We start from the raw sequence: 17,961 nt of genomic DNA on the forward strand, positions 1-17,961 counted from the left end.
TGTATAAAACATGGATATAAAATGACTGTTAATCGGAACTATTCTGAGAACAAATTCACCGCCTTACTACTGTCAACCTTTCTTACCTTCCTTCATTTCTCTTTTTCTCTTCCTGACTTACAGAATAACTTCTTTAAGAAAGTATCACTCCTGAAACGGTATCTATGGGGAGAAAGAAATGTATATAAATAAAATAGTCTTTATTACTGGCACATCACCTCCACTAAGACACAGGTTGCACTAAACTAAATATACAGTATGTTCTATTGTAGATATGTATTTAAAGTACAATAAAAGTGATGTTACTTCTTCATAAAATGTAGCTGATCTCTTCCTCTCGGTAGAATACATGCTTTTACTTGGCAGGTGATCTGTGTAGTGATACAGATTTCATCACAATGAAATCAAGCACCACGACCAACAGCAGCTCCTCTTCCATAAAGATGTGTCTAATGTGTAACAGAGTCATATATTTATATACTCGAGTGCCACTAAATACCAGGAAATAGCACAGGCATGTGGGAGATGTGCTTTGCTGTACTAGTCCTACAGAACACTACGTGTGAACTACAAAACCACAACTAAAATAGGATCTTGTGCAGGGCTCCTATTTTGTTCAGACTGATAAACCCTTATCCTGACAAGGACATGACCGCAATCCCTCCAGGATGCTGCTGTAATGTCTTACATACAGCTCTGCCTCCGTTTCACCGCTGTTAAATCAGCAAAGCGCCTTATTTTGCATCCACCTTCAGTGGCACAGAGGCAGCGGTGCGTGGTGGAACCATCTGCGGGCACCGCCCGGACGCTCCCGTCCGGCACCAGACGCCCCCGCCCGCGTTGCGGCTCCCCCGGCCGCCCCCGCCGCGGACCGCTCTTCTCAGAGCAGCTCTGTTGCCGCTCGCCGCCGCCGCCGCCGCCGCCCCCGCCCTCACCGCTCCGCCGGAACAGAGATGGCGGCGGAGGCCGCTGCTAGGCGACGCCATCAAACTCTCCCGCCGGCTCCGTTCTGAGGAAGCCGGGTAGGCGTAGGGGAGGAGAAAACCGACGCTTCCGCAATAGTACGAACCGCGCAAGACACAGCGGATTTTCACGGGCACGGACCCGGCAGCGCAGGGGGCGGCGCAGGGAGCGGCGCAGATGACGGCCGCTCACCGCAGGCGCGGGTTACAGCCGCCGCCCCGCGCCCCAGCGGCGGACTGCAAATCCCAGCATGCCACGCGGCCCTCCAGGACCACAGCTCCCGGCGTGCCCTGGCGCCCGCGGCCCTGAGCGGGGCGTTCTCCCGACAGCCTCCGCCAGCGGGAGGGACGGCGGCGCCCGGGGGGCGGTGTGCGCATGTGCAGTGAGGTGCAGGCGCCGGCGTCGGCGCGAGCCCTGGGCAGCGACGAGAGCGCTTCCGCGGCGGGCTCAGGTAGGGCGGGTGGCGCTGGCGGCGGGTCGCGGGCCGGCGTTCTGCTGACCGAATCTGGGGGCCGGGCTCGACGGAGCCGCTACCGCGGCCGCGCTCCGCGGGGATGAGCTGTTTCTGTTGCTGAGGTGCGGCCTCGGTGCTAGCCGCGCTTCCATGCCCCGGCTCGGCCCGCTCCCTTCCTCACCCTCCCGTCGCCCCCCGGTGCCCCGAACCGGCCCCGTGCCCCCGCGCTGCGGGCTGCGCGCTCCTTCCCAGGAGTCCGCCTGGCTGCGCCTGCGGTACCGCCGGCACGTGTATGCGCTTACCTGTACATCCTCCGTGTGTAAGTATCCGTAATCGGCCCCAAGGGGCGGTTTGCAAGGGGCACGGGAGGAGATCGCATCTGTGAACTGCCCGCATCCATCGGGTGCTGCTGGCAAGCGAGGAGTCTGAGCATGGGTACCCCGGAAAGTTTGGGAGCTTCGCCTAAGTAGGCATGAACATATCTTCTCAAGTTGGAAAAAAACGGGCTCCCACTTGAAGTGTGTTATATCCTATGTATTCATTGACTAGCTGTGTTAAGAGCTGAAACTGCTTTCTTCTATGCTTTCTTAACCAAAAGACAAAGGCATTTTGCATTTACCTTTTTTTTTTCTTGCTGTTTTATTCATGTTTGCTATCTCTTTATCGGTGTAGATATTTAATGAGGGCTGACAAGATGCAAGATCTTTGGCACGCCTGGTAGTTACGTAACTCGTTCCAGCCATGTCATAAGTCTTAACTCTTGATTGAAGGTAAAGACTTTATCTCTCAGCTTGGGGTTGGTCAGTTACAGCTCTCTGTTGGGTAAGAGAATACCCTTTGTTGTTAGGAAAGGGAAAGAGAGACTGGATTGTATTTCTAGGATCAAAACTGTTGCTAAAAAAATAAAGTTATTCATGATTGATGTAAAAAACAAAAGGAAAAAAACAACAAGAAAAAAAAAAAAACAGTTCCTGGCAGGAGTTACTCTATAGGTGGGGCAGGTGATATACCTGATATACAGAGCATAAAGCTGCCTTACTGTATGATGAGCTCCTGGGAAACAGATCTTTATCCCTGTGCCATTTAGAGAATAAAGTAGTCCATTGATGATGCTTATGAAGTTCTGCAAGGTCAGGTGCAAGGCCCTAGACCTCTGTTGGGGCAGTCCCAAGCAAAATTACAGACTGGGCCAGAATAAACTGAGAGCATCCATGAGGAGAAGAATTTTGGTGTGTTTGTTGATGAAAAGCTTGCTGTGAGCTGGCAATGTACTCTTGCAGCCCAAAAAACCAACTATATCCTGGCCTACATCAAAAGAGAGATGGCCAGCAGGGTGAGGGTGGTGATTGTCCCCTTCTGAGGCCTCACTTGGAATACTACATCCAGGCCTGGAGCTGCTGGCACAAGAAGGACATGGAGCTGTTGTGATGATTCCAGAGGAGGCCACAAGGATGATCAGAGGACTGGAGCACCTCTCCTACAAAGAGAGGCAGAGAGAGATGGAGTTGTTCAGCTTGGAGAAAAGAAGGTTCCAGGGAAATCTTACAGAGGTCTTCTGATATGTAAAGGAGGCCAGTGGGAAAGCTGGAAATGAAATCTTTGTCGGGGAGTGTAGTGGTGTAGTGATAGGACAAGGAGTAATGTATTTGACAACTCTAAAAGAGGGTTGATTTAAATTTAATGAAATAATTCTTTACTGTGAAGATGATGAGGCACTGGAACAGATCACCTCATGCTTGGAGATATACAAGGCCAGGCTGGATTGGGCTCTGGATTGAGCAGCAATCTATCAGGAGGTGACCCTGCCAACAGGGAAGCTAGAAATGGATGGTCTTTAAAGACACTTCCAAACCATTCTATAATTTTATCATGATACTTCTAAATAGGAACACATAAAGATATATTTATTTGCTTTTTAGTTTTTAATTCTCTTCATGTTAGCAATCTGATAATGTACTTGACTTTTTGGAAGGTTTTTTGTGGTCTTCTGTTACAAAATCAAACATTATGTATTCTGGTGTTGTAACCACATCTGGATTTGCAATTATTTTGTGCAGCTCATGGAGAAGATTGATGTGGAACTAAAGCAGACTTTGAGGTAGATGTGAAAACTGAAAATGAAATGAGTGGGGAAAAAGATGAAATGTTAGTCATACAAAAAATGACAATGTTTAAAATATAGAATGTCTTGGAACAAGTGAAGTAATATTTCTTTTGTTCTGCCCCAACATGTAATTGCGTGATGAAGTTTATATAAGCAATTTCTCTTTTGATGAGAACACACTCTTACAGTTCTGGAGCCAGAAAATGTTTTAGCTCCTTGTTACACAGCTTGACCTATCCTGATGGATGGTTTCTGATATCAGTATGCTATTTCAAAAACCTTGTACAGAAACAGCATTATGAAAATTCAAATGGAATGTCATTCCAAAACAAAAACAAATAGAAGTCATCATACACAGGCCAAGCAAACTAAATAAGAACGTGCATAGCAGAGTCTTTTCAGCGTGTGCCGCCCATGTAACTTTTGTTCATCTGTTCTTTGGAGTTAATGAATGTGCAGTTTCTACTGTTTATATTTCTGGAACACAGGCTATTGACCATTTTGAGCATTATTTTAGAGATGTTATTTTCGCATCACTATCCTATGAAACACAAGTAATGTTTTTTAGCGTAAATATGAAGCATATTATTTTGTTATTGTTTGATTGTGTAGCTTGGTAGCCCCCCCAGAAAAAAGGAGGGGCGAGGGAGGGAAAGGAGAGATAAGTCTTACTGGACTCTTCTTTCCTGTTATTTTAAGTTATATATTATTCTACCTAAGTATTTCAGGTATTTGTATTTCATCTGACTGTTGAAACAAACTGAAAATAAACCATGAGCTAAGCCAGTATCTCTTATCCATGTTTAAATTGCTTTATACTTTGATCCTCATTTGTATCAGAATAACCTAAAGTGTCCAATTGTTAATTTAACTAATTGGTTGCCAACAAGCTCCTCACTCTGCCGTCTGGGAAATCTTTCCTCTGGCATTGAGCACGTGTCACAACTGTCATTTCTCATCTCCTCATCTAGTTGATACTTCATAGCTTTGCTGAGAGAAGGCTGGAGGCAGTTTCTTCCTAGGGAATGAAAAGTACTTCAGATTAGACTTATTCCTCTTAACGCTGTACTGTTTGCAGGAGGTTACTGCATTGAAACATCTCTTGTATTTGTTCTGCTCTGGGGCTTTAACAAGAGGAAAGGGACTCCAGGTGTGTTTTGAATTTTTCCTGAGTTCCTAGTACTGTGTGTCTTCTCCCATATGTAATCCAAGCCCAGTCATGAAAACCTAGACTGTCTAAGTTGGTTAAAACTGGAGTTCTACTTTGGAGGAACATTTTTAAGATAAGATAAAGGTTGTGTTGGAAGGAAACAGTGGAAAGAAAATGGTGATATCTTTCCATTATTAAACATGGATATCGAGTTAGGAAAAAATATTAGATTTTGTCAAATAAAAATACAGAAAGTGAAGGTAAGTAGGCAAGACAGGTGAGGACAGTGTTGGAACCTCAAATACTAAATTAAGTTTTAAAGCAGCAAAACTACTCGCTTTAGAAGTCTGTTACATATATTGGTGGTGTTCATCAAATGAGCCACCAAGTCTTAGATTAATTTGTTGCTCACCTGTAAGAATGAATTAAAAAAAAAAAAGCAGTAGTTTTAACAGTTCTTTGTTTTCTTACACTTCTGAGAATTTAAGTCATTTCTCTGTGGGTGTTTTAAATAATTTGAGGCCTCAGTTTTATCATTGTTTATTTCTCTAGTGTTACTAAGTTGCACAACTGTTTTTCGGCACCTTGCTCACACGTATCTATCTCTTTCCAGCTTTTAGATCTCCAAAAGGTAGAGTGGGAAACCCGTGTTTTTTAATGGTGGTTGAAAATGCTGATGTTTTGATGTGAGTGAGAAGTGCCAGGTGTTATTTTGTATCCATGAGTATTTAATACAGCAGGAATAAAAACATTTGAATATTTGAGTAATAAAATTGGGTCTTCAGAATATATTTGCAGTGTTCTCATATGAACAGTACATAAGGTTGTTGTGTTTTTTTTGATTGGTTGGTTGTTTTTGTTTTTCTTAATGTTCTGACAGCTTGAGCTGGCTTGTAATATACTATCAAAAGCTGCAAATAACAATAATATGTACATGATGCTGAGTATTTTCAGGAGCATTAAGAGCTCTCGCACAAAAATTGGAAAAGATAGTAACTTTGCAGTTGTGACAGCTGTTTGAGATGAGTTTTAATGAATGTACTTATTCCTGGCAATTTCATAGGAAATGGTGAGGAGGGTTAGGTGAATTGTATAGGCTTTTTCATATATGGAAGTACCACGGCTTTAAAATTTTCTATCTTTTTGTTCCTTCCAAAAGAAAAAAAGATGACTTAGAGTGTTTCTTTGTAGTAGACATAATGAAAAAAGACATAGCTATTAATGCCCTTCAGGGGATAAAACAAGTAAATACCCAATAGAAGTAAAATTCTAAATGTATGTTTAAGTTCTTAAATTTAAAATTAAAATTAGGCGTAGGATTTATGTGATCAACATAAATATATTGGCTTCTGAAGTTACTGTTGATGTAATGTGTCAAATAAAATGTTACTTAGCTGATAGGTAATGATGGAGTGGTAAACAGCTGCTGCATATCTAGGGACTGCAGCGGCACTCTTGCCTAAATACATCTTAGTTTCATAGGGTGAGAAGGTAGTTTCTTCACTTCCAGATGTCCAAAGTGAGGACATAAAGCATCTCAGTTAGGTTTTCATGTGCATTTGTGTGTGTTGTATAAAGGCATCGATAATTTGCAGATTATCCTCATCTGTCTGTAATGTCATGGATTTTGTAATGACTGGGGAGAAACATTTTCTTGTTCTCCTACTTCTCTAAAAGTGTTTTGGCTTTTGTGTAATATCTTACTATTGTTTGTAATTCTTGAAAAGGACTGAATAAACTTGTAGAGGATTCTCAGCAAATTGGAGGAATGTTGCGTGCCTTATAAGCCAAGCCTGCTAGAGAGCTCTGGTTCTTGTTTGTCCTTTTCACTTCACGTCTCTGTATATGCATGAAAATAGCACAGTAGAAGACTCTTTTTTCTATGCCATACAGCTTGAGAAAATTAGACTAATAAGCAGGTATTGTGCACAGCTTTGGCATTCTGTTTTTCCATAATTAGCTCTCGCGATCATGCAGTATAACTTGCTGCTTATTGTTTGCATCTGTATATTTTTCCTGACATGTTTGGATGTTGCTGCAAATTAAAACATTCAGCAGAAATCTTTGAAATGAGGCGCTTGTTGGTCCTCGTTTCGTCCAGTCAACAGGGGACTGTGTGGCTGTTCTTAGATCGTGAATTGATAGTAGTACAGCCCAAGGACTGGTTTGGGTATCAGATGTACAGCTGTGGAAGTAAAAGGTGGGTGAGGTTAAAAAAAGCCCCTGAAGGGACAGTCAGTCTGTTTACATACATTGGACAAGTCAGTATTGTGGTTTTTCTGTTATGGTTTAACCTGGCAGGCAGCTCAGCACAGAATCACAGAGTCAAAGAATGGCTCAGGTTGGAAGGGACGTCAAGCATCATGAATCTCCAAACCAAGAGCGACCAACCTTCCCATTTAATACTAGACCAGGCTGCCCAGGGCCCCATCCAGCCTGGCCTGAACGCCTCCAAGGACAGGGCATCCACAACCTCTCTGCACAGCCTGTTCCAGCACCTTACCACTCTCATAGTAAAGAAAGCACCACGCACCCTTTTGCTCACTCCTCTCGCTCATCCCATAAAGGGGAAGCTGATACAAAGGCTATAGGATGGGAAAAGAAGGAAAAAATAGTAATAATGATGAAAGAATTTATGAAAGTGGTGCATGATGCATTCAGTCACCACCTGCTCCACCAGACACATCCAACCCATGGCACAGCTAGCACAGGCCTGGCCCAGCCCTGGGAGCACACCCATTGTTCGGCAACAGCCAAATGTCAGTGTGCTGTAAACACTGCCTGACCTGAAACCAGGGCACAGAGAGGCAAGTGTGGTGCTAACTCAAGTTATAGCAAATAATTGTGTGCATTTTGATTCATTGACTAAACAGTGTCCTGTGAACAGCAAAAAAACCATGATGCCTTGCTTTCCATTTTGTTCAGATGGAGTGCTTAGACTTGCATTCAGATGTTCAACTGAAAAATCGAACTATATCTCTTTACTTTTATGGGCCCCATCTTAGCAGAGAAAAACAGTCCTTGCTTCACAGTCGTGTCTTATTCATGTAATCAATTTTTGGTGGTGCATACCAAATAGTGAGTAACAATTTTCAAGGATGAAATACAGGAACAACAAAATGTCATGAACAATCTCTGATGAACTCACTGAGAATTGAAGCCACTGCCATCAAACCAGCCTGATATGCTAGTTTCACAAAAACAAAGTCAAATATTCCACTAGTTCTGTATTTTTATTGCTGTCTTTTTTCTGTTTCAATAAAAAATGTTGAAGATTAATTATAAAGCATGGTGTCAAAGGTGGATGTTGGTGGTATGGCAGTAGAGGTTGAATAATCACACCAATATTCCATTACATTTTCTTGCCCTATAATGGGTGGCAGCGGAGAAGTACTGACAAAATGGTGTCTGATGTGAAAGTGTGTAAGAAGTAAAAGTATGCCACTGAATTCCTCTGTGCAGAAGAAATTGGCACCCATTTGCTGAACATTTATGGAGACCAAGCAGTGAATGTGAGCACGGTGAGGTTGCGGATGGTGCATTTCAGCAGTGGCAACAGTGATGTGGAAGGCAAGCCATGTGTCAAACATTCATGCAGCTTTTTACAAGTCTGACATGCAGATTCTTGTTCATCGGTGATGAAAATCCATAGCTAGTGGTGGTGACTCTGTTGAAAAATAGTGTTTTGTAGCTAGAATTTGCTCTATCAAATACTGTTATTGTGCTCTTTGTAGGTGTTGTAGTTTCCATGGCAACAAATAGGTGGTATTACTTTTGGAGAGTGTATAGTGTGTACATTACAATAGTAGTAAAAGTTAGAAAGTAGGTGTGAATCAAGAAGAAATGGAGAATTAATTATTTTTATTTGATTGTAATTTTGATTTTTTTTCTGAATATAATTTATTTTCTGCCTTTGTGTGGATGTGAATAGTAAACCCTAGCCTCTGTGTTGTCTTCTAGAAACTCATTAAGGTAGTAAAGGAATATGTAAGAAAAGTAAAATATACTTTATTCTGTTGCTTAATGAATAAATCAAATTTGCTTGTTGAAATATGTGTCACATTTCAAGAGAGAGAAAAAGTATTTCAAATACTTGCTGATATCACTGCAGCAACATTGGGTCTCCTCCATTGGTGCTGATTTTGAGTGCAGCAGGCTGGTTTTTGTAGCTGGGAAAAATGAATAGTTAATGGTGGTGACTGTTTTGGAAAATAGTGTTTGGTAGATGAGATCGTTATTAAGTAGCGTTGTCATGCTCTTTATATCTGTTATAGTTTACATGAAAATGAATAGGAGGCATTACTTTTGGGTCAACCTTTGTGTATGCTGCCCAAGATAATTTCTGCTTGCTCAGTGTGTCCCAGGAAAGCCAAAAGGTTGGATGCTCATGTCAGCTGACTGATGCCCAGCTAGTTTCAAGCAGCAGCAGCTCCCCCCTGAGCCAGCTTCCCTGGTTTTATTTTTCAGCACATCAGGATATGTTATGGACATCCCTTTGGCCAGTTGTCCTGTTTCTTTTCCCTTCCAGCTCCTTTTGCCCCCCCCCCCCAACTCTCCCCATCTGCTCTTGGCTGGTAGGACAGCATGATGAGCTGAAACGTCCTTGACTTAGTGTAAGCACTGCTCAACCATGACTGAAATGTCAGTACACTAGTGCTCTCAATGTTATTCTCATCCTGAATCCAAAGCACAGCACCACACCAGCTACAAGGAAGAAAATTAACTCTATCCCAACTGAAACCAGGGTATTCTCCCTCACAGCAAGCCTTTGTTAACAAACAAGTTGCTGAGCAGCATGTTTTACAGATATTTATCAATACATCCATCACTGAAAATAGTAAAATACTAACACTTTCAAGACCATACTTGGGTTGCTTCCAAATTTCAACATGCCTGTTGAGTGAGAAAGGGAATGTATCTACTCACCATGACTCACTTGAGCAGCCCAATCATATCAAGACTTCAGCAACCTCATGCACATCTGCTATCCGTGAGTTTCTTTGTCGTGTGTACTCCTTATATGGCTTCTTACTTTCTAATGTAACAACAGATTAATTGGTATGGAGAGTGTTGGCTGCCAGATAGTAATTACTTTTTTCTTCTGAGATTAATGGCAGATGTGCTTTTGTCTGACTTACAAGTACAGTTGAACTCTCATAAGCCTCCCTAGATTTTAGTCTTGCATTTTCAAGTCATTGCGTATTCAAAGTTTGGTGATGGGCCCAGTTGTAGAGTAGATAAAAGTAGCATTTCTGATATGGATTCTTTCTTTCCTTGTCATGCTTAACTAAAGAACCACAAGAACATCTTTTCCATAGTTACATTTTAATTCAGCAAGAACGTCACACTACCCTATAGTCAGACCAGATGTAAAAAGTAATTTCCCTCATTTAATTATTTTCTAGCTCAGATCTGAAGAAAAAAGACCCTGGAATGTCAGAGTGCAAGTGAGCAGTTGTTAAGTACCTGCGCTGCGTTTTTTGTGCATTTTTTCATCACCTTGCTTTTCCCATTTTTCTCTCACCTTCCCTATAAGCTGGAAAATTGGGGGTTCTTCCAGATTTGTTGTGTGCTCTTGACTGCCAAGGGTGCTTCTGTACACTGCAAAAGTTTGAGGCTACCAGGCTAGCAGCAGCTCAAGCACTGCTTTGTGTGACTTGTTGCTAAAATGTATTTTGTTGTGTTTACTTCTTACTGTGAATTTAGTAAGTTAAGCATTGTCTGGGAGTGTCTGTGGGTCAAATAGTTGTTTAAAAGGAACAAATGTTAGCACGTAGTTGCATTAGTGACATTTGAAATGTGCAGGTGTAGGGAAGGGCAAGTGAAAAACAAGAAAATTCTGATTTAAAATTATTTGTAGACTTATCTTTCTGATTATGGGAAAGCCACTTGAGCCAAGCTTGGGATGCAGCTAAAATCTTAAGCTCTCTGTGCCTAAGATTTCTCTTCCATCCAGATGAAAACAGCATTATTTTCTCGATAGTTTGCATGCAGATCAGTGTAGCAGTCAGGAACAGTGTGATCAGTAGTGGTGTAAAATTAGAGTGAGTTCTGGGTGGAAGAAATAATAGAAGTTCAGAACAAAAATGAAGGATTTTAAAAGCACCAGAATTGCCTAAGATTAAGGCATGAGTAAAATAGTTGTGTTAATATATATTCTGTGTACAGAAAAGTAAAATCCTTCAAAAACTATTTGAGCTCACAATCGACTGGATGAACTCATTCCTTTGGACAGAGGTTGTTTAAGAATCTATCTCATTTTCTTCCCAGTTGAGTAGCATTATATGTTTCTGAAGTAAGAATGTTTAAGAATTACCTGTTTGACTCTTTGAGACTCAAAGCAGTATCTACAAAGGCTTGCTACTCCAACCAGACAGTAAACTTATATTGCTAATAAACAAAGAAGTCTCAGATCACTAAAAACAGCTTACCTAGAGATGCATTTTCTTAAGTGTTGAATTTAAATAATTCTTAATGTTGGTTCTGCATGGTAGTATTACTTTGTCCCTTAATTTTTGAAACATCATATTTCAGAAATGTAGGCCTATATGTATACTTACTATTCATAATAACTCTCTGGGCCCACGATCCAGCCAGTTTTTTATCCAGTGAAGAATACACCTGTTCCAGACATGAGCTAAAAGTTTCATCAGAAGAATACCATGGCAGAGGTATTTGGCTTTGCTGAAGTCTAGATAGACTACATCCTCAGCCTTTCTCTCATCCACCAGGTGGGTCACTCAATAATAGAGAGAGATCAGGTTGATCAAGCAGGACCTACCTTTCATGAACCCATACTGGGTAGGTGTGATCCCCTGATTGTTTTGCACGTGCTGTGTGAATCACATTCAAGATGATCTGTTTCCATAGCCGCCTCTGATACCATGGTCAAGCAGTCAAGCCTGTAATTGCTCAGATCCTCTCCTTCCAACCCTTATGGGCAATGTGAATGGGCATCACGTTGGCAAATGTCCAGTCATTTGGAATCTGTTTCACCAGAACTGCTGGTGGATGACATCAGGTGGCTTAGCAATCAGTTTTGCCAGCTTCCTCAGTACCCTCAGATGGATCTCATCTGCCCTTGTGGACTTGTGACTCTGAGTGGAGCAGCAATCACTAACAGTTTCCTCCTAAATTGTAGAGATTTTATTCTGCTCCCCACCTCAGTCTTCCAGCTCAGGGAGCTGAGTACCCTGAGGATAACTGTTCTTACTATTAAAGTCAGAAACAAAGAAGGTACAGAATACCTCACTTTTCTCCTTCCTTTGTGGCAGTGTTCCCTACTGCAGCCAGTAAAGGGTGGAGATTCTCCTTGGCCCTCCTTAATGTATTTGTAACAACACTTTTGCTTACCCATTACAATGGTGGCAAGATTAAGTTGTAGCTGGGCTCTTGCTGTTCTAATTTTCCCTCTGCATATCCTCGCAACATCCTTGTATTCTTCTCGAGTTGTCTACTCCTTCTTCCAAGGATGGTAAACTCTTTTTTTTTCCTAGAGTCTCAGCAAGAGCTCGCTATTCGGCCAGGCAGTCTTCTTTCATGCTGTCTTGTCTTACGGGATGCAGGGACGGCCTGCTCCTGCACTTTTAAGATTTCCTTCTTGAGGAATGTCCAGCCTTCCTGGAGCCCTTTGCCCTACAGGACTGTCTCCTAAGTGACTCTCCCACTCAGTGTCTGTCCTCTGGAAGTCCAAGATAGCAGTTTTGCTGACCCCCCTCTTCTGTCTTCACCAAGAATAGAGATCTGTCATTTTGTGGTTGCTGTGCCCAAGACTATTGTTTTCAAACAACCCGATAAATAACACTTTCAACTTTTGACCTGGCCACCTGTGTATTATGTATGAAATTGTCATAATATTGCTATTTAATAATTTCAAGGGATTAGGAAGTTTATACAAGATGAGATGATATAAGATTCATTTCTAATGTTTCTTTTTATGTGCTATTTTTCTTTAAGACAGAACACTCATGAACATTCTTTGAAATCAGAGAAGTTGGCACAGTTGAGGAAAAAATGACTTTTTCATGAGCTTCTACAGAATATGCAAAAGAGCTAAGTGAGATCTTCAATGGTAAGTTTAACTTTTGTTATTATTACAGTTACTCTGTACCAGTTCTTGAATGCCTTTATTTATTATTCTCTACAGTTTCCCTGTCCTTCAGAATGTTTGCAGTTATGTTATTTTAATTGCATTTGAAACGTTTTGTTAGAAACAACTTTTAAACTAAAAAATACAAATCATTAACGCATCGTCTGCCCTTCTGATAATGTGAGCCGTCAGCACGTTAATTTATTCAGAGTTCTAGAGTGCCTAATTTTCAGTTCTCCAGTTTGCAACATTCACTTCAGTTGCACAGCTTTTTGCTACAAATTACATCCCAAGTCATCTCCAGTTTTAGGTCTTACTAGTAGAATGTGAAATGCAGCAGTATCAATGTGAAATACAAATATCTAGTTTGTGTGAGGGCTTTTTAGGTGGTGGGACTCTCTAATGAAAATATTTATTTTAAACACTGAATTATGTAAAATGAATAAGACTTGAGGAAAAAAAAAATCTGTTAGTGATTTTTAGGTATATAACATTGTTAACTTATAAGATACTGAAAATATTAATTTGATTTTATCTATCAAGTATAGTGTTTATTCAGTGAAATTACCCATTTATCTGTCTGTATATTGCAGCTTTTGTCCATGAAAGCTCTTAGAGAAGATGGCTGAAATAAGCCTAAAGGAAGTGGCTCTAATAGTTGGTGTGGTGGCAGCTTGCTACTGGAACAGTCTCTTTTGTGGCTTTGTTTTTGATGATGTTTCAGCAATCTTGGACAACAAAGATTTGCATCCTTCTACTCCATTAAAAAATCTGTTTCAGAATGACTTCTGGGGGACTCCAATGTCCGAGGTAAACTGTCCGTTGAACTCTTTAAAGAAAAAAAAAAAATAGACAATTTTTACACTCTTTTTCCCTAGTGTGATTTTAACAGTTGGATGGAATTTGATAATGTTTATATTTTGAACTATCAGATTAAGGGTAGGTCTCTATTGTAATTTTTCCTTTTGTTCAGCAAAAGAGCTCATAAGAAAATACTTCAAGTTTCTGTGTTACCTAATTTTAGTACAGAAATTAGACAAATTTGACAATTTTCCCTTCTCCCACATACACACTGACTTAGAATAGTATTTATTTCTAGTGTCTGTCTGGAAGGAAAGATAACACTGAAACAACAAATCTAGGATTTGGAGAATAGGTGTTTAATCTATTATGTTCATTTGAGTAAGTATATTGATATGAATTGAGAGTTTTTGGTTAGTAGCCTATGTTGAGTTGCTACATTTTTATTTGAAAAGCTGCACTAGCATTAAATTGTCAATAAATATAATTAAACAGCAGTACCAGAAGGGTTTACGTAAAATTTAGAAAGTCACATGTGATACTATTGATAGACACGTGAAAAAAAAAAAAAAATGACTATCATAGGTGTTTTGGCTTAAAGACTTTCTGCCTTGTAGTCTTAATTTTTTCATGTCTGTAATATACATCATGTTTATTGTTGAATAATAATTGCTATATGTACAAATAGACTTTGATATGTAATTTTTATATAAGGAAAGCTTCCAGAGTTATTCAGACACCCTATAATCCTGTAGTCATTCAGAGTACACGGGCTCCTAAACTCCAGTTCTGATTTTGCACTTAGAAAGCAAATAAAAGCAAATAAAACTTAACAAAATGTAGATTAATTTGAATGTTCATGACTTTTAAATTACTTTTCACATCTTGTGCAGTTTCAGTATTTTTCATATTTATGTGCAATTTCACATTTCATATGTGCACATTGACTGGTACACATATTAAGAATATGTAGGTAATACATTTATCTAAGAGCAACAGAATTTTTATTTTTAAAATATGAAATGTGAGATTGATCAAAGCACCTGAATAATACATTAAAACTGTGGGGAAGAGGGAAAAAATAATTAGAATTAACTTCTCTGTTTCGACAGCTGTATTTTCAATTTTGTTTTCATTTCATTCACTATACTTCATTGTTAGTATTACTAATTTTCATGTCTTTATTTTTAAGGTAGATATCAGAATAGTGGGGGGAAATCTTGAAGGCACAGATTTTTAAAAAGATATTTTGGAATAAATGTACTGTTATAAGACGGTTGTGACTCATTTTTTTATTTCCTTTCAGGAGCGGAGTCATAAATCTTACCGACCCCTCACAGTTCTCACATTTCGCTTAAACTACTTGTTCAGCGAGTTAAATGCAGTTTCTTACCACTTCCTAAATCTCATCTTTCACGGGGTGGTTTGTGTAGTCTTCCTCAAGGTCTGTAAGCTTTTCCTGGACAACCAGAGCAGCATAGTTGCATCCCTTCTCTTTGCAGTGCACCCAATACATACTGAAGCGGTAGGTAAACCTGTTATGTGCTTGATTTGTTCAAACTGCATTTTTTAAGCTTAGATGTTGTATTTTGTGTAAATGGTTACATACAGTAAATCCAAAAGGTGTGTGTTTTTTTTTTTCTTTCTATATACTGTTTACTCAGCTATTTGTGAATTGTGATGGAGATGACCAACTTTAATGCTCTGAGTTGTTTGACATTCCATGCAGTTAGTGAGAAATAAGTAAAGACACATTCATTTAGCTATTAAATAATTTGAGAGTCTTCTGTGACTCACTTTTATGATGATGACTGCTTTAGCTCGCATAATATTTGTTTTGTGATGTTTCTAGTGTTTTACAAGTGCTATCAGTACCTCTCAATTCATTTTCATGAATTCAGTTCATTTGCTAAGCCATTACTTATAGCTAATCACAGAACCTGTTCTGTCTAGTTTTTTGTTTTTTTTTTATGCCAGTATATCCTGCTAGTAAGACTGTTGCTGGCGTTGTTACTGCTATACTACATTTAACTTAGTATCTTTGTTTGAACCAACATCAGAATGAAGAAATACATATGCCTCTTATTTACCTTTCCATTGATTCTATAGGAGTGTTTCTCTACAGTGGAAAGCAGTATTTATACAAACTGCCTGATTATATGCTATTTGATGTTTAACTAGTCTTCTAGCAATATTTTGAAGTAGATCTTCATGTGATTAATCAAGTTTCCAGGAGAAATTGTGGTAAAGTAGATACGTAGAATTTTCTGCTGTTCCTTCCATATCATGTAGGTTGGCTCACCTAGATTTCACTTCACATTCGTTGCAAAGCCTATTCAAAAACTCTTTTTTCTCTTATATTGTTACATGATTTTCAGAAAATGGTAAATATTAGAAGTGTAGGTTGGAAATGACCTTTAAGCTCTTCTAGTCCAACTGTTCACCCATCACCACCATACCTATCGCCATTCAAAGGTGCGGATACTATTTTGGATTCAGCTCGTAAATCTTGAATGAATTTCTCGAGAGCACAGGGAAGGAAACTTGTCCTTTGTGGCTTTCCTTCTTGGTGAGCAGTGAATATCTCATAAAGATAATAATCCTGTAACTTTTACAGCATAGAAGTAACGTAGAGATTTTTTCTTGGCCCTGTTGGACACAGCTTGCCATTTTTGAACACAGGTTCCTATTTTTGGATGTGTTCGTCCAGAGTTCTAATCTTTGTTTCTTGTTAAGTTAGAAATGTCTCTCCGTAGAAATTCAGTAGACCTCATCTATGTATTGAGAGCAAATCTTTACAGAAAATAAGTTCCGAGCGTTTATAATTGGCTGTTATCTGAGCAGTTGTTATGTCCTTTCTGTAAGAAAATAGAGGCATGTCTAAAAAAGTTAAGTTTCTAAAAAAAATAAATTACCGGGGAAAGCAAGGGTTAGATAATGTGTTAGCTCTGCTTGCTTTTCTGTTTCCTTGAAAAAAACATGCTTAAGTTTCAAAGTTTGGCTTTGCTTATTTATAGTAAATGTGATAGCATCTTTATAGGAGCATTAGCGGCGCGACTTAGATTGCGGGTTTGTGTTTGAGTAATACATTTTTCACTTCTTTCATTTTGTGATTCTATGAATCCATTAGTTTATTTTGTTTGAACTGTCAGGTTCTTTTTGAGATAATGGTAACAGTTAACTGCTTTTAATACCTTGCAATAGAATTACCAAAGAGTTGCATAAAGCCTGTGAAACCATGCAAGTTTATTCTTTAAGGCAATGTATTATGAAGCCATAAAGTGCAGTTGAAGCAAAATAATGTAGTAATGTGTGCAGTATTTGATGTTAGCCACATGAGGGCACTTTAAGACTACACAATTACTAGAACTTTGTACTATACTTAAAACCTTTATATACTCTTGAGATTCCACTGCTGTTGTATGTAGGTACTCAACAGAAAAATAATTTCTTCCTCCCCACCTTCAAATTTAAGTCTTCTGATTTTGAGACATAGTATATTTTATTCTTTTTAGTGTTTGCATGGAGAATGTCATGTAACGTGCAACTAAGAAAAGATTCTTGTATTTGAAAGTTGTAGTTTGTGCATAAGGAAACGAGGTAATAATTGACTGTATTTTAGGATCTTAGACTTGGGTGTCAAGTGACTTACTCAGACTTTAATAAGAACTCTAGAAAGGTTGCATTCCTAGTTTTCATATCATTTGATGGTATTTCTTGTTTCATTGGATATTTGAAATGTATCTGAAATTAATTCCTTCAATTTAGTCTTACTGTTTTGCGAAAGAGTTTGAAATAGGAGATATAATACATGCAAATATCAAACCTTTACCTGTCTGTTGACAAAGGGATTTGTCTTGGAAAATCTAATGGAACAGCATAAATAGAGGGGAAAAAAATTCTGCTTGACGTGAGAGAAAAAATGAGCTATAGGGAAGGTAATATATCATTTTTTGAGGAAAAATGATTGAAAAATGTCATCCGTGTCACTTGTACTTGTCGCTGGAGTTCCACTTCAGACATTCTACCTAGCTTGCTACCGTTCAGGCCAGAAGCATTTTGACCACCCATTGAGCTCAAGGGATGTCAAGTAACCTTGTAAATGCTGGAGTCTTCATTTCATAAGTCACCTTTGTAGCCAGAAATAGTCTCTCTTTTGTTGTCTCAGGATTGTGGAGGCACACCAGCACACTTGCTTTACCTATGATCTCCTTCAACAGATCTAAATTCTACTTCATGCTGGACAATTTTGTGGTGAAGACCAGGAGTCTTTGAAACATCTGAGACTAGTTTTGAAACAAGTACCTTTGTACTACCCAAAATGTTAACACAATTACTAATGCCATATCAGTTTTGAAATATGCTTTGTGACTGTGCATGTTTCAGTGAGTCCTTTCGTA

At 39.4% G+C, this 17,961-nt stretch overlaps 2 protein-coding genes across 10 annotated transcripts in view; one reads left to right on the forward strand and one right to left on the reverse strand.

The window, feature by feature from the left end:
* The window catches only part of CEP290 (centrosomal protein 290), a 52,416-nt gene extending 51,218 nt beyond the window's left edge, over positions 1–1,198 (reverse strand). For 3 of the 7 annotated variants that reach the window (XM_090139548.1, XM_090139544.1, XM_031589630.2), the window contains exons 1-2: positions 936–1,192; positions 87–162 (exon numbers count right to left, since the gene is read on the reverse strand). The gene's annotated coding sequence lies outside the window, so the exon portion shown is untranslated. Of the gene's footprint in view, positions 1–86; positions 163–688; positions 876–935 lie in introns of those variants that run through there. The other 4 variants (XM_031589631.2, XM_031589628.2, XM_090139549.1 and 1 more) reach the window with 4 other exon arrangements.
* A 69-nt stretch (positions 1,199–1,267) lies between these two features.
* The window catches only part of TMTC3 (transmembrane O-mannosyltransferase targeting cadherins 3), a 37,994-nt gene continuing 21,300 nt past the window's right edge, over positions 1,268–17,961 (forward strand). Inside the window, exons 1-5 of one of the 3 annotated variants that reach the window (XM_090139558.1) lie at positions 1,268–1,414; positions 2,090–2,187; positions 12,628–12,742; positions 13,354–13,570; positions 14,868–15,086. In XM_090139558.1, the coding sequence (XP_089995684.1) occupies positions 13,382–13,570; positions 14,868–15,086 (408 nt within the window). In that variant the 5' untranslated portion in view covers positions 1,268–1,414; positions 2,090–2,187; positions 12,628–12,742; positions 13,354–13,381. The remainder of the gene's footprint in view (positions 1,415–2,089; positions 2,188–12,627; positions 12,743–13,353; positions 13,571–14,867; positions 15,087–17,961) is intronic. The other 2 variants (XM_090139555.1, XM_090139562.1) reach the window with 2 other exon arrangements.

Source organism: Phasianus colchicus, chromosome 1 (genome assembly GCF_987193195.1).
Source record: "Phasianus colchicus chromosome 1, bPhaCol1.hap1.1, whole genome shotgun sequence".
Classification (NCBI taxonomy): Eukaryota; Metazoa; Chordata; class Aves; order Galliformes; family Phasianidae; genus Phasianus; species Phasianus colchicus.